Consider the following 22,731-nt stretch of genomic DNA (forward strand, 5'->3'; position numbering starts at 1 on the left):
GCTTCAGGGGGCCCATGGACCAAAGTGCTATGTGTGGGGGCGCCTGGGTGGCTCAGGCAGTTAAGCGTCTGCCTTCAGCTCAGGTCATGGTCCCAGGGTCCTGGGATCGAGCCCCGTGTTGCGCTTCCTGCTCAGTGGGGAGCCTGCTTGTCCCTCTGCCCCTCCCCTCACTTGTGCTCTCTCTCAAATAAATAAATAAAATCTTAAAAAAAAAAAAAAGTGCTATGTGTGAAGTTGAATACGCATCCCCCTGGGAGTGTCCACAGGGTCCCACATACTGGCTGGGCCACTGGCCACCTTGAGGCCAGTTTCCTCAAACCCCAAGCTCTGCCTATGTCCAGGCCCAGGGGCACACGGTCAGGGTTACCTGTCGGTGAGGGATGGCACAGGGTGGAAGTCCTTGGTCCAGGTGACCAATGGGGGTGGGGAGCCCTGGGCCTCGCAGTCCAGGGTCACCTCGTCACCAGCCTTGGCCACGATTCTCAGAGGCTCGCCTGCATCACGTGAACCGTTCACATGGATCCTGGGCTCAGCTGTTGGTAGAAGCATGCAGCGACTGTGAGTCCGACAGGAAGTCACTGCACGGGGGCAAAGGGGGCCAGGACGGCTCCCCTAGGAAGCAGAGAGGATACTGCCACCCTGGAATGTGCAGAAGCGGGTGGGCTGGGCTCGGCTATCAGGGGAGAGTGCAGGTTTGGGGGTGGTCCTAGATCCAATGGTTCCCCCCAGTCCTCCACCATCACCCTCCCTCTGGAAGCTCAGCTGGTTCTGATGACCCTGACATGGTCCCTCCTGCTTCAATATCTGCTACCCGCTAGCTTGTTGGAATGTTCCCCGGGGACATTCCAGCAAGTTCTGTCCTCATCTTCTCCTTCTCCCTTCTCCCCCAGGATCATCCCAGTTATTCTGAGGATATCAACCACCAGATGAAGCACAATGTCCCTCTGGCTTTCTCAAACCCTGATTGGGGGTTTATAACAATCCATGCATGCCACCTCTTTCTCATATCAAGCTCAAGGCTCCTAATGATAGAGATTACCCTGCACGCCTCCTTCCTTATGCCCCACCCCTACATTCCTAGCCAGGTGCTCATACACGGACAGCAGGGGTAGGTGTCTAAGCAACAATAATTCAGCTAGCCAGCTGGGGACATCAAGACCCATGTAGCCCTCATGCATTCCCTTGCACATTAGAGAGAAAATCTCCCCTTTAATAAAGAAAGAAAAAATTTTTTGCAATGTGAAAATATTGGTTATACAAGTTTATACAGAAAAACTTGGCTGTGCATTTGCTCATTCATTCCAGGCCATTCCTGAGTACCCAGCTCTGTGTAAATGCTGGGATGCAGCAGCGAAGGAGACAGATCCTGCCCCTGTCCTCACAGCATCAGGGCCCACAGGGAACACTGGTACCAAATAGCTCAATACACGATTAGTTATTTAATCATAGTTGTGAATGGTGTTACGAAGGGGACAGTCTAGGGAGTATACAGCAAAGTGACTTGACTCAGTTTGAGGAGTCAGAAAGCCTACATCTGACCAATGGGAGAAGTCAGTTGGGCCAAGAGGGGGTAGGAAATTCCAAGCAGAAGGAACTGCACGTTCCAAGGCCCTGAGGAAGGATGCATCATTTAAGAAATCAAAAGGAGGCCAGAGGGTCTGGGGCACAGAGAATCGGGGAGAGAGGTGGGCAAGGGGGCTGCCAAGGTGGGAGGGGTCCAGTGTAGGGCCTGTGGTTTTCCAAGGCTTATTAAAGTGATGGCCGCCCATCATCTGCTTACAAAGGGCTGAGTTGGAACCCCTTTCAGAGTATGCACACCCTACTGAGGACAGTGGCTGGGGGAGGACAGCTTTGGTCTGTGTGCCTTTCAGATGGGAAGAATTTAGAGGCAGGGTTGGCAGGGTACGGGGAAGATGCAGGTAAGGTCAGATTGTCCATGCCCCTGACTCCGTGCCTGCCAAGTCCCTCTCCCGGGAAGGGATGGTGTCACTCACTGTTGACAGAAAGCCTCATCTCCTGGCTTGAGAAGCCCACAGCATTGGTGGCCGTGCAGACATAGGCCCCGGCATCCTGGGGAGATGGCCGGGCGATGATCAGGGTGCCATCTTTGCTCACATTGTAGTGGGGACCCCTGGAGGTCAGGACATTGGTTTCCTACGGTAGAGTCACGGGTGACATCAGCAAAGCCCACAGCCCATGATGATTTGCATCATTCCCCTCCCCATGATGCACTGGGCCCACCTCTCTGGTTACCCTCATGCTAACAGGCTCCTCCTACCTTGGTCCAAGTGATAGTGGGGGTGGGGACCCCTGAGGCCACACAGGGGAGAGAGGCTGGAACCCCTTCATTGGTGACATGGTGGGTGGCAGTGGGCTGGATCCGAGGTGGCACTTTCAAAAACAAACCAATTTTATAAACCAAGCTTCAGAGCAGCATTATTCATGGTAGCCAAAGGTGGAAATAACCCAAGTATCCGCCAATGGGTTTATGGATAAACAAAATGTGGTGTGAACATGTAAAATATTATTCAGCTTTAAAAAGGAATAAAAGCCTGATAAGTACTATAACAAGAATGCACCTTGAACACAGTATGCTAAGTGAAATCAGCCACACATAGGACAAATACTATAGGATCCCACTCACATGAAATCCCTAGAATAGGAAAATTCAGAGACAGGAGGGAGAATGGTGGTTGCCAGGGGCTGGGGGAGGAGAAACGGGGACCTAGTGTTCAATGGGGACAGAGCTTCATTTTGGGAGGATGAGAAAGTTCTGGAGCTGGGCACCTGAGTGGCTCAGTCGTAAGCATCTGCCTTCGGCTCAGGTCATGATCCCAGGGTCCTGGGATCGAGCCCCGCATCGGGCTCCCTGCTCTGCGGGAAGTCTGCTTCTCGCTCTCCCACTCCCCCGCTTGTGTTCCCTCTCTCGCTGTCTCTCTCTGTGTGTCAAATAAATAAATAAAAATCTTAAAAAAAGAAAAGAAAAGAAAAGAAAAGAAAGTTCTGGAGCTGGATGTTGGTGGTTGTATAGCAATGTGAATGTGCTTCATGCCACTGAACTGTAGGCTTTAAAATGGTTAAAATGGTAAGTTTTATGTTATGTATATTTGACCACAATTAAAAAAAAAAAACACAAACTATTTCAATGAAAGAATACAAGTGGCATCGAAGTATCAACAGCCACACTTCTATAGATTCATGCCCCGGACGGAGGGCAGCCTGCACCTGGAAACCAGCTGTGCCATTTCTTTGCTCTGGGACTTTGATTAAACCACTTAATCTTTTAGTACCCGTATTCCTTCATCAGCAAAAAAGCTCCTTAACCCCAATTCCCTGCCTACTCTCCAGGGATGGACAGATGAGAAATGGCAGCAAAGAGTGTTCACAGAACACCGTGAACTTGAAAACAAATGCCAAATCCACTCTGGGCACCATCCAGATTTGCGGGGGAGGAGAAACCGGGTGTGGACCCGTCGGGGGAAGCCAAGGGCTCTGCCAGTAAGGGAGGAAAATGCCCTTCTGGATTCTCTCAGGTGGCCAAAGCCCGCCAATCATTACTACTGTTGAATGGAAATGAAGTGAGCCAAGAGCCAGGGCCGGCCCTGCAAAGGAGGCTGTCCTGTATGGGGTGAGAGGTAGCCTTTGCTGATCCTGAGATCCTGCTGAGTGACATGCCTCTCTGAGCTGTCATTTCAGAACGGGGAGTCTTTTAAACCCCACATCTTGAATCGGTATGAAATTTAAGTGAAACCTACACAGAACCTCACAGAGGTCTGGCACATGGGGCACGCCCAGCCTTTGATCGCGTTATTAATTGGGAGTTATGAGGAGGTGAGACCACGTTCTAGACCCCACCTCCTTCTGAACTTTGGTTTTCCTCTAGAAAATGGGTAACAATGTCCTTCCTGCTCATCCTTGGGGGTTTTATGAAACAAATGAAAAAAAAAAAACACCAAAAAACGGGACGTTAACATACTTGGTAAATGACAAAATATAACCAAACTTAGTTTAAACTTCCTGTCTTATGTTAAAAAGAACGGTGGTAGCTGGTCGTGTGGGTGAAGGGAACGGGGGCTCTCCAACCCTGTGGGAGTGAGTGTAATTGGGTAAAATATACAAAAAGCCCTAAAAATGTGTGATTTCTGTCAGTCAAAAGTCAATTTTACATGAATGGGTTTATCCTAAGGAAAGAATCGCACATGTGGGCAAAGGTGTCCATCCTGGGAGCAACCCGACAAGAGGGGGCAGGCGAGAGGTTCATGGCTCATCCAAACACATCGTCTTAAACCGAGCCTTCTGAGTATTTATTCATAGAAAATATTCAGAATCTCCTGTCAAGGGAAATACCCAGGTTGTAGGACAGTAATACAGTGTGGTCCCAGTTTGGTTTTTAAATATTTCTGTGTACGTATATATAAAGGGTTTACAGAAATATGGATAGAAATACAGATACATAGGGCGCCTGGGTGGCTCAAGTCACTAAGCATCTGCCTTCGGCTCAGGTCATGATCCCAGGGTCCTGGGATCAAGCCCCTTCGGCTCAGGTCATGATCCCAGGGTCCTGGGATCAAGCCCCGTATCGGGCTCGCTGCTCAGTGGGGAGCCTGCTCCTCCCTCTCCCACTCCCCCTGCTTGTGTTCCCTCTCTTGCTGTATCTCTCTCTGTCAAATAAATAAATAAAATCTTTTTAAAAAAATACAGATACATAAAGAATTTATATGCACTTTATATAAAGAATGTATATATTATGTAAAAATTATTTACATACAAAGTAAAGTTATATACAATTTAAGTTACACATAACTCATTACATATATAGTGTGTATAAATGCACATGTGTAAGCTCACATGTGTATAACGTGTGAAAGATACACACCAACATGTAAAATTATCTGGTTCTCCTTAGCTTCTGTATTGTGTTTTACGTGTCTCACCTCGAATTTTCCTACCGTGAAAATGTACTATTTGTGCAACTTTTTTAAACAGAAATATTGAAGATCAAGTTCTCCCCCTGCCCCTTCCCCATCCTATCACACCCCGCACCCCTACCCTCCCCACCCCGGGACTCACCCTGGACAACCAACTCCACGTCCCTGTGCTGAGAGCCAGCCGTGTTGGTGACCACACAGCTATACCTCCCTGCGTCCTCCTGCAGTGCCCGGTCAAGGTGGAGGCTGCCATCTGCTCGGATGGAATGCCGGCTGCCAGGTGGGAGCTGGTAAGGGTGAGGGAGCCCCAGTTTGAACTGCGGCCCTACGTGGAGCCAGCTGAGAAAGAGCGTTCTGGAGAACCGCACTGCCTGCTGGGCCAGTGGGGAGCAGTCTGGACTGAGAAGCTAGGGGTTTGGAGAACCCCTCCCCTTCCCTGAGACTCCTCCACCCTGCAGACCAGCAGGGCTAGGGGTCCTTGCCCCCACTCTCCCCACAACCAGCTGAACTAGGAGGGCAAGCTGCCTGACCCCAGTGGGCCAATGGGAGCCTCCCCCAAGAGTGCAGGGCTGGAGCCAGAGCCTTTACTGAGCAGGTGCTGGAGCTCCAAGTTCCTTCCACACTGAAGCTGCAGAGAGGAGGGACAGACTCCTGGGGGGAAAACAGAGCCACACAGAGTAGAACAGACGTGTGGCCACATCAGATGTGGTCCCAGAGAGAGAAGCAGAGACAGTGGCTCCTGGTGGCTGCCCAGATGTGTACGCATGGGGACTGGGTTGGGGCAGGGAGCACTGGTCCAGAATGGGGCCTGGGGTAACCTCTGTAAAGATGTCTAGTCAGCCCGTCTTTGGTGAGGGGACCTTTTAAGAACCCTTCCACCAGGCCTGAGCCCTCTTTCGGCCTCCTTGACCCTGTCCCGGGAGCCCAGCCTCACACCCTGCACTCAGGTTCTAGAAACTGCTCCTGCACCATCTCAAGACCAGGCCCTTTGGGGCTGAGCAAGCTTGAGGGGATTTCTGCTGGTGGCACGCGGCAGCCCAACAGGCGCGGGTCCACCCGGCCTCCCTACTGAGTTAAAACAGACTCTACATCTCCAGCCACTCCCTGTCCTGGCCTCGACAAGGCCCCGGGCCCCTCCTTCCGCACCTACCCATCCGATCCTACTCAGGAAGGCTCCTCACCGCTGCAGCCCACACCCCCAGGCAGGGGCCTCCTCGGGGTCACGTCTAATCACACAGGCTGCAGAGTGAGTCGTCAGCATGATCAGCCTCTGCAAAGCCCACACGCTCCGAGGGCAGGACCCTGTCTGCCCTGCACCAGGGTCTGGGGGCAGGACAGCAGGAACAGAAAGACAGCCACATGGTCGCTACCTCCCTAGGAGTCCAGAGTCTGCCCATCTGCAGCAGTGACAGCACTTCTCTATGGCCTTGAGGGCACAAGGACCCCAGGATGTCTGAGGACAAGGCGCGAGAATTGAGGAGGGGGGGGGGCAAAGAAGGCGTGGCCACGAGAGGAGAAATGGAAGAAAATAAAGAAAACCAAATCAATATGAGTGGAGAAAGCAAGCAGCCACTGTGTGCCCAGCTATATAGTCAGGGCAGGTACCAACGGGCCACGTCTCTGCCCCAGAACTGTCGGGGGGTGGGGATGAAAGCACTCTCCGCTCCCCAGCCTCAGCATTAGCAGAGCACAAGGTCCTCCGGAGGCTCTCCAGGGGACCAGCAGCCACACGGTCCTCAGCCGGACTTGGGAGGGCGGCAGATGCTATCAGCGCATTTATCAGAGAAATTTCTGGAAAGAGGCAGGAAAGAGAGGGAGGAAGGAAGAGCACATCCCAAAACAAGCGAACAGCCAAGCGGAGGCCGAGGCGGGCACACGACGGCCCCTCCATCCCCAGGCATCCCCAGAGAGCCAGCACTCACAGGCAGGCCGGCCTTGAGCCAGTGCCTCTCCGGGAAGGGCCTCCCAGCCAGGATGATGCAGGGCAGGGACACCGGCTGCCTCTCCAGCACCCGGACGGTGGAGGCGCTGCTGGCGATCTGTGGTGGGGCTGTGGGGACAGGAGATGGTATGCGTCACACAGATTCCCATGGGTGGTCACCCCCTCTCCTCCCCAGGGAACCAGTGGAAGCATCAGAACAGGGGCTCCTCCAGGGTCCAAGGGCGCACTTCCTGGGGCATGCTGCTTCCTGGGATCCAGATGCTCCTCCTGGAGAACCTGGCACGGACACATCTGTCCCAGAGCGTGGGCGGCCATGGGGAGGTCTTCCTGGGGGGGGTCCCAACCTCCCCACCAAACCCTCTTCCCCTAGATCCACCAGCGAACCATGTCCGGTCACGACGAGCTGGGCCTCTGCCCGGACCTTCCCAAACACATTTTGAGCTTCACAGACATACGGGGCCTGATCTTCAGGGACCACACCTGAGGGGCAGAAAGAAGCAGGACTAACTGCCTGGACTCGCCACGGCTCCAGCCCCGCAGGGGCAGGCAGCCCGGCCCTGCAGAGGTGAGGTAGGAGGGCTGGGGGAAGCAGCCAAGCCTTGGAAGGGCGGGAAGGCCTCAGCGCTCATCTGCAGAATGGGGGACGTTTATGAATCCCTGTGCCTTGTGGCATGATGGGGTGGGCTCGCTGATGTAAACACAGTGCCCGGCATCCGGCCCTGTGCACAGCAAGTGGTCATCGTAGGGATGGTGGTGGCCATGATAATGGCAATGGAACACTTCACACGGGTCAGGAACTCTGCTGGGCACTTTATGTGTATTACCCACACAGCAACCCCCCCAGGCGGCCTGTTAGGAAACCCAAGTGGTAGGTTTTGTCCTTATCATTACTATCTCGGGTTCAGAGTAGGAGAACGACGTGACCAGGGTCCGCCAGCCAAAATACGACCCTGCATCAACCCTACCCGCGGTCAATGCCAGGGGTCAAGGCTCTGCTCCGAGCCACCTGGCCTGGGGGCTGAGAATATCAGAAGCCGTGCTGTTTCCCTTGCCCACCCTCCCCTCCCCCAGTGTCTTACTTTCAAAGAACAGCACGCCCAAATCGGGCTGCCCAGTCCTGCTGCCCCGCCTGGGCCCCAGTGGCTGGCCATCTCCACGGCGCCAGGTGACCAGCGGGGGCGGGCGGCCCATGGCCCGGCATGCCAGGAGGGCACTCCTCCCCAGCTCCACAGTGACGTCCCGGGGCAGCTCCGTCAGCTGGGGTGCATCTGCAGGGAGAGGACCAGTCAGCCATGCCTGGTGGCTGAACCCACCGTGCCCCCAGAGGCCTGTTCCTGCCGCCCGCCTCCCCTCCCATTGCTAGAAGGTTCCATTTCTCCCAGCCTCACCCTCATGAACCTGGGGCTGACTCATATCCAGGGCTCCAGGGCCAACCTGAGCTTGGCTTGGTCCAGGCCTGGAGAGTTCTTAGGGATGAGGCCGAGGGAGCGGCCTTTGGCGGGATGAAGCTGCCGCCATGCCTCATACCCCTGCATGGGGTCACGGGGGCCTCGCCGGGCCTCGCCGGGCCTCGCCGTGCAGGGGAAGGCAACAGGCCTGTTCCTGGCAGCAACACCTCCCGGGAAGCCCACCTCTGAGGGGTGGCAAGGCAAGCTCCAGCCACAGGAGCCCAGCTACCTCAGAGACCCTCCCCTCTCTCGCCCTCTTCCACCTTCCTCCGGCAGGTGTCCTGAACTTGGGCAACAAACTATCCTGACCCCCAAAGAGCCAAATCTGTGGAGAGATGAATGGTCATCTTCACTCTCCTCTCTACATCTCTGTTTGCTAATATTTTTGTAAGGAGTACATAAAACTCCACCACAAAATGAAAACATGCTTACTATAAATAAGGTGACCTTACACTTGATGGTCCAAATGGGACACTGGAACATACTAATCAGGGCACCAGGACAACAGTCCCAAACAAGGACTGCCCTGCTCATGGGAGTTAAACAAAACTCCAATAATACACGAGAATATACTTCCCCCAGTTTTTGCTCCACACACCCCAAATCTCATGCCCTTCCCCAGGGTCATCACTGTTAACAGTTTGTAGTGTTTCTTCTAAACTTTTTTCGAAGCATTGTCTTATATTTATAATCAGGAGAAAATAAGTTGTTTCCCAAAACATAAAGTCATGATCCTTCCTACCCTTCGGCAGGCCAGGAGATGGCCCAATTCCAGATGGGTCCAGGCCCTGTCCCTGCAGCTTATGGGCACGGTTCTCAGGTCCCTGTCCCCAGACCTATGACCAGTAAGGTCCCCTAGCCTTTTTTTAACCTGTGGCATCCAACACCATGGAAAATCCTCCACCCCTTTATTCTGTCCGCCTCCCTCCAGAAATCTCCCCCATCCATCCAAATCATGACATCAAATTTCCCTCCTGGCCTGGGGATTAGGGATGTTCCAAGGAGATATAAACACAACTTGGAAAATTACTGCAAGGAGGACCCAAGTCTTGGACCCAGCCTCAGACACCACCCACATGCCTCTCTTTCTTGTTAGGGCCTGGCAGCTGCCGAGACCCAGAATCCCAGAAAGCCTCCACTCCGGGCTCGCCTCAGATAGGATCATTGCTCCCGCAGAGCCCTGGCCCCGGGAGGCACGACTTTGCCATGCCCCACTTGCTGGGCAGAGCTGAGCCCAGGGCCAGATACCCCCAAAGCCTGCCTTCACCCGCTCCGTCCAGCCAGACCTGCTTCTTGACCTCCTTTGCCCCCAAACAGCCCAGCTTTGTCTCCAGACTGTGGGACACAATAAAGCACACTCTTCCGCATTGTCCTCCCAGTCCTGAACTTCCCCCCAAAAAAGGGACAACCGGCTTATGATAGTTAGCAAATAATATGTACAGAGGGTAGCATTTGGAATGCCTATTAAGGGACAGGCAAGGTGACGGTCCTTTTAGAAACAACAATTTCATCAACCCCATTTTACAGATGAGGAAACTGAGGCTCAGCGAGATTAAGGAGGGTGCCCAAGTGCACAGCTCGAAGTCAACAGCAGAGGAGGGCTCAGAGCTTAGGTCTGGCTGTTGCTAAGGCCCAGGCTCCTACCCACCGCACCCCTGTGTCCCCCCGGGTCCTCAGAAGCAACTTGGCTGCTATTTCAGCCAGAGCCACACCCACCTCTTCTGTCCTCTCTTTGGGGTGAATCCCGAAGCAGCCAAATCCCAGACTCAGATCCCACCCAGAACACTCTGACTCAGCCTCCGGCATAGCCATCCCCCCCACCCCAGTCTCACTGGAGCCCCCAAATAAGGCAGGACCCCAGAATTCTCATATGCCAGAGCTGAAGGCCCTTTGCTCCCCTCATTTGCAGATGGGAAACTGAGGCTGGGGGCAGGGGCAGGGGCAGGGCCGGCCCTGAGTCCTGCAGCATGTCGGTGGGGGCTGGGCTCCCAACCCAGTGCCCTTCCCAGAGACTCATCAGAGGTTCAGCCACCTCTGTCCTCAGCCCTCCTCCTCACGGACTCCCAGGTGACCCCTGCAGTAATCCAGGGAGGGACCGTAAACTGGCCCTGTGTTCAGACAGAATGTCAGGGTGTCTGTCACTGGGGGGACTGGCTTCCACAGCCCCCTCCTGGGAAGGTTCCTGCAATTGGGCTGAGGCTGCAGCCACCGGTGCACTCTCATGGGCCTCTTCCTCCTTAGAAAAATATTAACAATTTGGGGCACCTGGGTGGCTCAGTCAGTTAAGCGGCTGCCTTTGGCTCAGGTCATGATCCCAGGGTCCTGGGATCGAGTCCCAGTTCGGGCTCCCTGCTTGGCGGGGAGTCTGCTTCTCCTTCTGACCCTCCCCACTCTTGTGCTCTCTTTCTCACTCTCTCTCTCTCAAACAAATGAATTAAATCTTTAAAAAAATATATTAACAATTCTATTTTATCACCACATTGACATAAAGGCAGACAATCCAGGCTGGATTCATTTTCATCTACTTGTTGTCATCCATTTGTTTCCTTCTGATTTTAAAAGAAATTAGAATCAGAGCATTGTCCCGGGGCCCTGGACCTATCCCAGGCCCTGGGTTTGTGCCCGCTGTGCCTGATGGAAAAGCCAAAGCTACTTCTCTCCTGCTCCCCTAGGCTGGCCAGGGGTTCTCTGCACTCCCCAAAGCATAAGCTCTTCTCCCCTGCTCATCTACCCGGCAACCTGGGGCTCCCAGGCCGGGAACAGAAGACAGGGACAGAAATGAGGAAACACACAGAGGAATGAGCATCCTCTCTTCCTGAGTAAGAATCCAGCAGGTGCAGATAACTTAGCTCGGAGCAGCTGGTCTCAGGGAACAGAAAGGGCGCTGAACTTGGGACGGGCATGCCTGCTATGAGCCCGGTCACCAGCCATGTGATGAATCTCGCCGCCTCCCTGGGCCCGGGGCGGCCAGCGTGTTGAGTATCTATTCCATTCAAGCCCCGAGCGAAGCCCGTGCTCTCATTAAATCTCTCAAGGACCCTATGAGCAAAGCTCTATTACTTTCCTCCCTTTTCACAGATGAGGAAAGGAAGGCTCAATAACTTGGCCAAAGAAGCAGTGGAGTCTGGGCATCATCCAGTCTGCCAGATGCCAGGCCCAGAGGTGATGCAAAGGTGCCCTGCGGGCAGGGCCCCCAACACTGGCAGCCACCGCCCTCCTTCCCAAACGCGGCTGGGAAGCCGGTTCCTAGCTCAACAGCAGGAGCTGGGCACAGCGCCCAGCTGTTCCCCGCCCTGGAAGGCTCTGCCGGCCTGGCTAGGAAGGCTGGGCGACAGCTGCCACCCAGATGGGCAGGAAATTCGATTTCCCACCACTGCTGCCAGGCCAGCTCTCTTCAGACACACAGGTGCTGGGCCACTGTCCACCCCTTCCCCGACCTCAAGGCCGAAGGCCACCAGTGGCCAAGAAGCCTGCCTCTGGGATGCCAGCCGTCTCCTCCTCTGACATGGGGAACCCGCCCTAAGGTCCATTGCTGACAGGTGAAGGAATAGGACCAGGAGGGCGTGTCAGCCTGGACCCCAAAGAAATAAGGCACTGCTGAAAAGAAATCAGACACGGAGCAAAGGATGATTGCCTGGGACAATGCCAAATACAGCCCTGGCTGGAGCGCCCTCTATGCTCACCCAGAACCTACTGACTATTAACAATGACAGTGACGTTGATCAGAACCCCTCAGGCCCCAGGCCAGTCGTACCTTGCACTCCTCAACATCCTAGAGACATTTTGCCGACGAGGAACCCAAGGCTCAGAGTGGGGAAGCAATGTCCAAGCTCACCCTGCTGCTGAGCATCACGATGAAGTCCAGGGGCTAAAGGCCTGGACCCTGGGTTCGGATCTCAGCTCCGCCACTCAGCAGCTGTGTGACCTTGGGCAAGTCACTTAACCTCTCTGTGCCTCGGGTTCCCCATCTATATAGGAGATAATGACAGAACCCACCTCAAAGAGTTGTTGAGAGGTTTACATGTTAGTACACGAAACATGCTTAGAGCTGGCCCTGGTACCTGGCAAATTTCATAGATATCCTGGCTTATATGTTTATCATTATCAGGCTCTAAGCCTGCACCTTTCCACACCCACCCCACTCTGCCTGAGAGCGAGCCACATAGCGCACTCTCTACAGGGAACATCGAAGCACATCAACTCTCCACCCTAAAAACTCTCACCAACCCCGCAGGACCAAGCCCAAATGGTGCCAGGCTCCTGAGGCCGAGCATGACCCACAGCAGGTAGCAGCCTCCTGGGCACCCCTCAGCCCCGGCTCAGTCTCACTCCCTGGCTCGCTTCTCCTGCCATGGGGAGATCTGCACATGCTGCTCCCTTCGCCTCGAACACTGCTCCCCAGCTCATCACCTGCCTGATGGCTTCTGGGTTCATCTCAGACATCACCTCCTCCAGGAAGCCTTCCCAGCCCCCAATGTCTGTGGGACTCCTTCTCTGGGCACCAACAGCTCCCCATGGATACCACTTGCAAATGCTCACTACCCTGAGTATCCCACTTGTCTGTTTGCCGTCTCTCTCCCTGACACCAAGAGCAACACAAAGGCAGATGCCGAGTCTCGCCTGCTGTTTTGTCCTCGGCACAGGGCCTGGCCACCTGGTGACCGTGCGAGGGAGGGAGGAGTGACAGAACCAACAACTGAAGGCTAAGGGTGCCCCAAGCCCAGGAGAATCCAACCCTGACAGGCACTGTCGTCCTCGGGGCCAGAACCTTCTACTCACAAGGCCTGCTCCACCCACTGTCCTTGGGGAGCCCCTTGGCCATCCCACCCAGCCTCGACAAGCACACTGTTGATTCTCTGTGCTTCCCCGGGACTCCCAGCACCTGGCCTTCCTGCCGTGGCCACAGCAAACCCCTCAGAGCCCAGTTCATGCTGGCCCAGCATGCCGAGGAGCTGTGCCCATAACTTTGAGCAATCCCCAGGGCCCTGGGTGCAGGCCTGGAATTCAGACGTCATGACAGTCACAGCCAAGGCCATGCACCAGCCACAGAAGAACCCAGACTCCCCATCTGTAAAGAGGGGATAATCACCCATCTGTTTAGTAAGCACTCAAGATGGGCTAAACCCTGTGCTAAGCATTATATGCCTGATCTCACCAAACCCTCCCAGCAACCCCATTTTACAGATAGGAAAACTGAGGGTCAATGACTCAACCAAAGCACATAGATGGTAAGTGATAGAGATAAGACGGGAACTCAGATCCCAGGGATGACCATGCCCAAGCTTGAACCAAACTGTCTCTGTGGTAGGCAGCCTCCAAGGTGGCCTCCTGGGATGCACACACTTGAGTAGCCCCTCCCACCCATCGTGTACCAGGGTTGGTCTGTGTGACCAAGAGAATATAGTAGAAGTGACAGTATGTCACTTCCAGGACCGGCTGGTTATATAGACTGCAGCTTCCTTGTGGGATTCTCTCTCTTTCCCTCTCCCTCCCTCTCTTTCTCTCTCTCTCTCCTCCCTCTCTCTTTTCTCTCTCTCTTCTCTGTCTTCTCTCTCCCTCTCTCTCTCTCCCTCTTTCCCCTCCTCTCTCCTCCCTCTTTCTCCTCTCTCTTTTCTCTCTCCTTTCTCTCTCTTCTCTCTCTCCTCTCTCTCTTCTCCTCCCTCTCTGTCTTCTCTCTCTCTTCTCTCTCTTATCCCCCCCTCCCTTTTCTTCCCCCTCTCTCCTTCTCTCTCTCTCTCCCTCCCTCAACTCCCTTGCTCATGGGAATCCATGTCAGGAGAAGCCTTCTAGAGACGCCCACATGGGGAATGAACGAACTGAGGCATCCTGCCAACAGCCGCGTGAGTGAATCCAGACTGGCTCCTCCAGCCCCAGTCAAGCCTTCAGATGATGCAGCCCTGGCTGAAGCATTAACTGCAATCCCGTGAGAGCCTCTGAGCCACAACCACCCAGCCAAGCCACTCCTAAACCCTGGCCCTCCAGAACTGCAAGCAAATAAATGCTTACTGTTTAAGCCACAAAGTTTTGGGGCAATTTGTCATATAGCAAGAGGCACTGTGTCTTTGGTCCCACGTGCTCCGGATGCACATGATACAGATTCCACACTGGCATTCTCTATGGTAGAGTTCCCTCCTCCCTGCTCAGAGGCAGGGCAAAGGGGGAGGGGGCAGGTGGGGACAAGGTGTACACTCACGTCCAACCTCCAGCTGGATCTCTGCAGAAGCATCGCCCATCTCATTGACAGCTCGGCAGGTGTAGACGCCAGCATCCCTCTCCCGAGCTGCTGGGATCCGCAGTGTCCCAGAGCTGGAGCCCTCGGGGGCCAGAATCATTTCAAGATCCCCTGCGCCAAAGATGGGAAAACATCAGGCGGGTGCCCACGGTGGTCACGGAGGCTGGGGTACCAGGCTGCTGAGCCTTCCTGACCCTCAGGCTCCTGTAACTGCACTGGGCTGGAGCCTGGGAGGGGCCGAATGGGACACGGTCCCTACCCAAAAGCCAGGACCCCCATTATTTAACAGAGACAGAGTTTCAGTTTTGTAAGAGGAACAGAGTTCTGGAAACGGATGGTGGTTAACGGTTATTCAACAATGCGAATGTGCTTAATACTATCAAGCTGTATCCCTAAAAAGGGTTAAGATGTAAAGTTTGTTATTTGTATTTTCCAACAATTAAAAAAAATTTTTTTTTCAGTCAGGACTCCTAGCTCCAGCCCTGCAGGGGGGGCTTTCCCTGAGCCCCTCTGCTGACCAGGAGTGAGGCCCAGTCTGTCCCCCTACTTGTGACAGGCTCAGCACCCACGGACTCCTTGCCTGGGCCTCCCTGCTGGGTCCCCATCCTCTGCCCCAGTTCCAGACTGAGGTCACCCCAGGATGAGCACACCCCAGCCACTGGCTGCCTCTCTGACACCTGACCCCAGGCAGGCCTCCCTCCTTTCTCCTGCCTGTGGTCTACACCCAGGCTCCCCTGATCCCAACCTCCTTTCTACATTTTAATATAATTTTTTATTTTTATTGTTTTTATTGTGATAAAATGTACATAACACAAAACTTGACCACTTTAAGCATTTTGAGTGTCCGATTCAGTGGACACTCAACACAAATACGTTCACGTTACTGTGTAACCATCCCCTCCATCCGTCTCCAGAACTTTCTCATCTTGCCAAACTGAAACTCTGTCCCCGGTAAACACTGACCCCCCCAACCCCCACACCCAGCCCCTGGTGCCCACTCTTTTCCTTTCTGTCCCTACACATCTGCCTCGTCTAGGTCCCTCACGTAAGTGGAATCATAGAGTATTTGCCCTTCTGTGTCTGGCTGATTTCACTCTGCATCATGTCCCCGAGGCTCATCCGTGTTGTTCTCAGAATTTCACCCCTTGTTTTCAAATGAAAAAAAATTTCAATTGTGGTCAAAAACACAGAACAAAATTTACCATCTTAACCATTTTCAAGAGCACAGTTCAGGGGTGTTAACTGTATTCACACTGTTGTACAATTTGAATTCCACTTCTTTTCCAGTCTGAGTAATATTCCACTGAGAGAGGCCCTTTTAAAAAGTGTTCCCAGGGCAGGCTCTCGGCCAGAACAGGAGAGACACGAGCACCGAGTCAGGAGTCCCGGGGCCTCTGCCACCCAGGGGCAGCCTGGCGCAAAAGGCTCACACCCTGAGCTGCCTCTGCCTGTGTCAAAGTCAAGGTGGGCTCTGACAAGCTGGCAGACAGGTGCCATGAATGACAGAGCCCGTCCAGGTGGGAGAGGGCAACACGGGTGAGGGCTGACCCTTGGGAGGAGCTAGGATTCTACTCCTGGAAAGACAGGAGCAGCCCCTGCTGAGGGCTCAAGGACACTCCCATCAGCCAAACTCCAGCTCGGAGTCCGGCACTGGGAAGACCCTCCGTACCCATTGACTCAAAAGAGCCTCAGAACAGCCCTGGTACTATTGGTCCCCATTTCTCAGATTAACCGCATCACCATCACTAAGAACACTGAACCCAGGGGCGCCTGGGTGGCTCAGTCGGTGAAGCACCTGCCTTCGGCTCAGGTCAGGATCTCAGGGTCCTGGGATCGAGCCCCGCATCGGGCTCCCTGCTCAGCGGGGAGTCTGCTCTTCTCCCTCTCCCTCTGCCCCTCCTCCCTGCTCATGTTCTTGCTCGCTCTTGCGCTCTCTCTCAAATAAATAAATAAAATCTTAAAAAAAAAAAAAAAGAACACCGTGCCCAGCCCACATGCCAGGCTTGTTCTAAACACTTTACTTATGTGAACTCATCTCATCCTCACACAACTAACCTATCTGATGTTCCCCATTTCCCAGATAAGGAAGCAGGCTCAGCGATGCCAGGTCACCTACCCGTTGTCACCCAGGGGAGCTAGAATTCAGATCTGTGTCTACTCTAAATCCTGCTCCTCACCACTGAGCTGCGTGGATGCTGCCAGTCCTCCCAGACACCCCATTCGCAGTGCCACTCCCCACCCCCTGACCATTCCGGAAAGCTGATCCTCCAGGGGCCCCAGAGGGACAGTTCCCCAGGCCCCTCTCCCACCTGGCGTACCTCGATACCAGATGACCCGGGGTGGGGGCACCCCAGATACCTCACACACCAGCACAGCCTGGTCCCCGACGGCGGCCAGCACCACCGCATTTACTGCAGAGATGGACGGTGGATCTGCGCGGGAGCAGATGGGGAGCTTGGGACCCGCCCACAGACTCCCTAGGTCAACAGTGCAGCTTCTCATGGTGGGGGGGGGGGGTGAGCGAGGACAGGGAAGGAGCTGCATCCTCTGCCTCCTCCCCACCCCCCACCACTCAGGGACCGTCACCGCAGAAAGATCTAGCCACTGTTGGTTTTCTTAAAAGTTTCTGACCCAGGACCTCTAATTAAAACCAGTCACTCCTGGAACCAACCCACCCCACACACATCCGTTTCTCATTGAATTTGCCATAAAAGTCGAAACCTGGGGCACCTGGGTGGTTCAGTCAGTTAAGCGGCTGCCTTCGGCTTGGGTCATGATCTCAGGGTTCTGGGCTTGAACCCCCAGTTGGGTTCCCTGCTCAGCGGGGAGTCTGCTTCTCCCTCTGCCTCTGCCCCTCCCCCTGCTTCTGCTCTCTCTCTTAAAAAAAAAAAAAAAAAAAAGCCGAAACCCTACAAGGTCCTAAATGCCCTGCATGGGCTGCCCATCCCTCCCCCTGTCCCCGTCCCTGACTCCCTCCCATCCTCTCCATACCAGCCTTCTTGTCACCTCCTGAGCACCCCAGACTCATTCTGACCTCAGGGCCCGTGCCTCACCGGGTCCCTTTCCCATTCTTGTCTCTGGCGAGCATCCGCCCCTCGTGGCCCATCCTGTGTGTACCAGCCATGTCCCTCCCGTCCCCACCTGCACATCACACTGCTCCCATAGCACACTCCGAAAGCACCGTTATCCATTTGCATGCTTCTTCTGTGCCTCCCCATGAGAATATGAGCTTGCCCCAGGCAGGGACCATGTGTTCACTGCTGTATCCCCAGGGCCTGGCACACAGCAGATGCTCAACAAGTATTTGTGGATGGGAAGGAGGGAGGGAGAGAGAGGAGGGAGGCTCTTCTGAGATGCCCGGGGCCCAGGTACCTGTATAGTAGAGGGTGACCATCTCTTCGTCTGTGCCGACCTCATTCACAGCCTGGCAGCTATAATTCCCAGCATCCTCTGGGGCCACTCCCTGAATGATCAGGGTTCCCTGGGCATCTACATGGATTCTGGAGTCAGGCCATAAAACAACATGTTCAATGGCCAAAGGGCCAATGAGGTCCAGTCACCCAAGGACTACCTCAGTCATCACCAACAACAAATTAATTAATAGCATCACTAGCGATCGCCATTTTCTACTGACTGCTTGCTCTGTGCCTGGCTGTGTGCTCAGAGCTTTACATAGATTGTCCTTGTTAATGCATGAGGTTCAGAGAGGTAAAGCGACTTGCCCAAGGTCACACAGCCTGAATGGCAGGGGCAGGATTCAAGCACAGGTCTGCTGGATTCTGGAACTATAGCTCCCTAACCCCTGAGCTCATACTGAGGCATCATTATATTTCCAAAGTGATCTTGCTCCTGAGTCTCAAATGATCCCAGAAGAAGGCAGGACAAATGCTCCCCTCTCCCCGCACCACCCCCCACCCGCCACCGCCCCATTTACAGGTAAAAAGATGGAGGCCCAGAGGCATCCCCCAGGAGTCCTTATTCACCTGCTCCTGGTCCCAGAGCCCCTGGCCCTGGGCCCCTCACCTGCTGTCCTCTTGCAGAGCATGACCCCCACGGCTCCAGGAGATGTGGGGTGTGGGGTATCCAGAGGCTGAGCAGCTGACGTTCACCTCCATACCCTGGGAGAAGTGCTGGGACCGGGTGTGGATGCTGACCTGGGGGGCCTCTGCAGTATAAAGAGTGGACAGGTGGGGAAGAGCCTGTCAGGGCAGCCATGCTGTTCCAGGTGCCCAGCCCCAGCCTCCTCTCCATCCCCAAATTCACAGATGGGCCAGACGTAGGAAGCAAAGGCCCCAAGGGGCCTGAATCCCCAGGGAGTGGCTTTCCTGGGAACTGGGGTTGACCAGGCAGCCGCCCAGGCCACACAAAGTGGATTTTCTAATGCCCCCACAGGTTCTGCTCCAGGCTGAGCATCTTGGAGAGGCTCAGGCAAATAGGCAGATGCCAGAGCTGGGGACAACTCTCATCTCCAGTGACCTTGAGTGGACCCCAAGGCCTGCCCGAGTATTGGCCCCAAACCTAGGTTCTATTCACAGTACAATAGGCTTGTTGGACTCAAGAGACCTCACCAGGCCAACTCACCTAGAAAAGGTAAACAGGCCCCTCCCATGTCAGTGGCAGACAAAGCTAATAGATATGGCAGAACCTAGACATGGCCTCAGAATCCTTCTCAACACACTCCAGGCAACCAACCAAGAATTGCTGGCACAAGAGAGAACAGTTGTCCCAATAGGCTCATTTTCACACTTGGAAAAATAGCAGCCCAGAAAGAAAGATCTGTCTAAACCCTGGGTAGACCCAAGGTGACCTCCAGGTCCTAAAACTCCCAGATGGGGGCTCTTTCCACTGCCTCCCCCGACCCCATCTGGTCAGTGCCACCCAGCCCCTGCCAAGCACATCTGATCTCTGGACTTCCAGGAGTTTCCTGCATTCCATTCCTGCCCTTCATATGGGGGGGAGCGGCAATGGAGGTGCTCCACGGCATGAGAAATCAATAGGACAATGAAATCGGCTTGGCCTGCAGCAGCAGAAATTTAGGTTAGATATTAGGGTGAACTTTCCAACAGGGAGAACCCCTAAACTTATGCTAGGAGGCTACAGAATCCTCTTTCTCTGGAAATTCAGAAGACAGTCACAGGACTAATGTTGCCTGCCCGACGTGATGCCTGGGCAGAGGCATGGATCAATGGGCTCTGGGGAGGAGCACTAGGGAGTGTGTTAAATTGGAAGGACAGACAGCAGTGGAAGGCAGAGCCTCACCTCGCACCAGGAGCCAGATGGATGCCCTGGTGACCCCATTGGCGTTGCTGGCCATGCACTGGTACCGCCCACCGTCAATGGGGATAACATCGCTGACCTCCAGGGATAGGTCGGCCAGCTGGGCGACTCTGCCCGTCGAGGCCGACAGGACTCGCCAGTCCCGGATCCACGTCAGGTTGTAGGGGACATCACTCAGGACCTGGCAGGACAGGACGGCGGTCTCCCCTGGGGACACGGTGATGTTGGGGGCAGGGACGAGCTGCGGTGGGGGGTCTGAAGGAACAAAAACAGAGGAGACTGGGAGGGGGCGGACACAGAGAGAGGGCCATCCTGCCAGCGCTGGGGGCGTCCTGACTCCAGAGTCCCGCACGGGATCCTTGAAGACACGTTGTCCATCAGAGCAGTGGAGAAGCATCTGCTCACCATCCCAGGCCAGCGCCGCCCCGGGAGGAGGGCCCATTTCCCCCACATCCCCCCACTTCCCCACCACCATCACACCCCCGACGAGGGCCGCATGGCACATGAGTGCTTTTCGCACGACAGCCAAGTGCAACATGGACCAAGATCCCCACTACTCTTCTCACCCCGTGAGCCAGGAACTCCCCTCTGGGGAATACAGCCTCGGAAATCACCGTCAAGAGGGAAACGGTAATGAGTACACAGCTATTCTCTGTGCAGATCGCAGGAGGATCCTCACAGCCAAAATGTGCCACGGAGGCCACTGCCCCAAACGAGGAAAGAGCTGAGAAAACCGCTATCTTGACAGGAAAAAAAGGGATAAGTGATCAGATCAGAGACCATCTAACCAGGGATGTGGGCCCGAGCGCTCGCAGGGAAAAAGCTGGGTCCACACAAGCTACACGTGTCAATGACCTGCTGTCACAAAGAGCATGTGAACTTCACAGCCCCGAAAAATGATACTGCAGAAACCAGCCAGAAATAATATTCTGGAGCAAATGAGAAAATCTGACTGCTGCCAAATTAAATAGCATTAAGGTATTATTGTTCATTTTATTAGGTGTAATCATAAAATTTTTATTATATGGGAAAATGTACTTTCTAAAAAAAAAAAAGAGTGATAAATACTGAAATGTCAGGATGCCTACAATTTAGTTTAAAAATAGTCTAGCCAGAGAGCGAGAAAGCAAATATGGCAAAATTTTAGCGATTAGTAAGTCTAAGGAATGGGTGTGTGCGTTTCCTTATACTGTTCCCTTTTCCTGTCCTTATCATTTATAAAAAGTAAAACCATGGGGTGCCTGGGTGGCTCAAGTCGGTTAAGTGTCCGACTCTTAATTTTGGCTCAGGTCATGACCTCAGGGTTGTGAGATCGAGCCCCACGTGGGGAGTCTTTCTCTCTCCATCTCCCTCTGCCCCTCACCCTCCTCAAATAAATAAATCTTTAAAAATTTTTTAAGTAATAGAAAATTTTTAAAAATATAGAAGTAAAACTGTTAATTCATTCTGTAGAAGCACGTTTGCAGACACATTATATTGTTAGATGATAAAAAATCAGGTTGTCATATGTGTATGTACGTGTAATACATATGTATAATACTATCCCATTTTCTTAAAATGCGCACATAGATAAAGGTCTAAAAGGAAGTAAATTAAAATGCTGTGGAGGTTGGGGTGCCTGGGTGGCTCAGTCGGTTAAGTGTCCGACTCTTGATTTTGGCTCAGGTCATGATCTCAGGGTCGTGAGATCGAGCCCCAAGTGGGGAGTCTGCTTGGGATTCTCGCTCTCCCTTTGCCTCTCCCCCTCAATCCCATGCTCACTCACTCTTTTTCTCTAAAATAAATAAATAAATCTTTTAAAAAAATGCTATAGAGTTTGTCTCTAGAATAAGACCACAGGTTATCCAAATCTTCTTTTGCCTGTCTGTACTCCCCCCCGTCTTCCTGCCAGGAGCATGGCAGTCTGTGCGAGATTAGAGGATGCAGACTGGCTAATCTTTCCATGTTCCTTGGGCTCCTTTTCTTCTCTTCAAGACAGTTTAGATTCTTGATTTAAAAAACGGAGCCCATTTCATTTCTAGACGGCCTGTGACATCTCCAAACTTCCTGAGCTGGATGGTGCTATCCTGGCAGGGACCTGGAGGCATTAAGGGAGGGGGACTTCCGGATGGACAGTGGCCCCTGGAAGGGCCTAGGAGAGGAGGGCCTGACCCTAGCCGGGCTCCTCAACCTTCCTCCATCTGAGATCCACAGGCCACTCCTGGGTGACAGCCCAAACGGGGCGCCAGGGGGCAGGTGGCAGCGTGGGCAGTGGACTCTGGGGAATGGACAGTCCCCGGCAACTGGCTGGCATGCTCCCCCCGCAGATGGAGACGCCCTGGGGGCAAACCCTAGAGGGAAAAATCAAGAAGGGGGTGGGGAGGGTATACGAGGGTATACGAGGACGGGCCGAAAGGACAGACCTGTGACAACAATCTGGGCCTTTGCTCGTCCAGTCCCAGCCCTGCTGATGGCCGTGCACTCATACACCCCTTCCTCGGTCTTGGAGGCCCATGGGATCTCCCAGCTGCTGTTTCCCGACACCCTGCAAACCCAGAACAGCTGGAGACACACAATCCCACTGACCCCAGCCAGGGTCCCCCAGCTTCATCCGGTCCCTAAACCCTGCCCAGAGGGAACAAATCCTCTTGGAGAGGCTGTCTGACTCTTCTTACCACCAAGGACATGCAAATTTTACAACATGCTGTGTGACTCTGAGCAAGTCCCTTTCCCTCTCTGAGCCCCAGACTTTCATGCATGAGGGGGCGGGTCTCAGACGGTCCTTCCTGTTCTAACCCCAGGAGCTGGGCCCTGCATGGGATGAGTGTTCCAGAAGCTGGGGAGGCTCACAGCTCCTTCACAGGGTGATGACCCAGCAGCGGTGGGAGCTTTGGGGACCACCCTCCCCCATCCCGGGCCATGCTG

The 22,731-nt window shown here is 54.0% G+C and overlaps 1 protein-coding gene across 1 annotated transcript in view; it reads right to left on the reverse strand.

Moving 5' to 3' along the window:
- The window catches only part of HMCN2 (hemicentin 2), a 149,629-nt gene that overhangs the window by 91,512 nt on the left and 35,386 nt on the right, over positions 1-22,731 (reverse strand). Inside the window, exons 10-22 of the mRNA XM_035015614.1 lie at positions 22,230-22,351; positions 19,810-20,082; positions 18,574-18,715; positions 17,923-18,050; positions 16,869-16,982; positions 14,512-14,661; positions 7,950-8,138; positions 7,255-7,350; positions 6,851-6,978; positions 5,071-5,215; positions 2,279-2,391; positions 1,995-2,154; positions 368-533 (exon numbers count right to left, since the gene is read on the reverse strand). Coding sequence (XP_034871505.1) covers positions 368-533; positions 1,995-2,154; positions 2,279-2,391; positions 5,071-5,215; positions 6,851-6,978; positions 7,255-7,350; positions 7,950-8,138; positions 14,512-14,661; positions 16,869-16,982; positions 17,923-18,050; positions 18,574-18,715; positions 19,810-20,082; positions 22,230-22,351 — 1,926 coding nt within the window. The remainder of the gene's footprint in view (positions 1-367; positions 534-1,994; positions 2,155-2,278; positions 2,392-5,070; positions 5,216-6,850; positions 6,979-7,254; positions 7,351-7,949; positions 8,139-14,511; positions 14,662-16,868; positions 16,983-17,922; positions 18,051-18,573; positions 18,716-19,809; positions 20,083-22,229; positions 22,352-22,731) is intronic.

This window comes from Mirounga leonina, unplaced genomic scaffold (genome assembly GCF_011800145.1).
Source record: "Mirounga leonina isolate KUSES-001 unplaced genomic scaffold, KU_Mleo_1.0 Mir_170, whole genome shotgun sequence".
NCBI lineage: Eukaryota > Metazoa > Chordata > Mammalia > Carnivora > Phocidae > Mirounga > Mirounga leonina.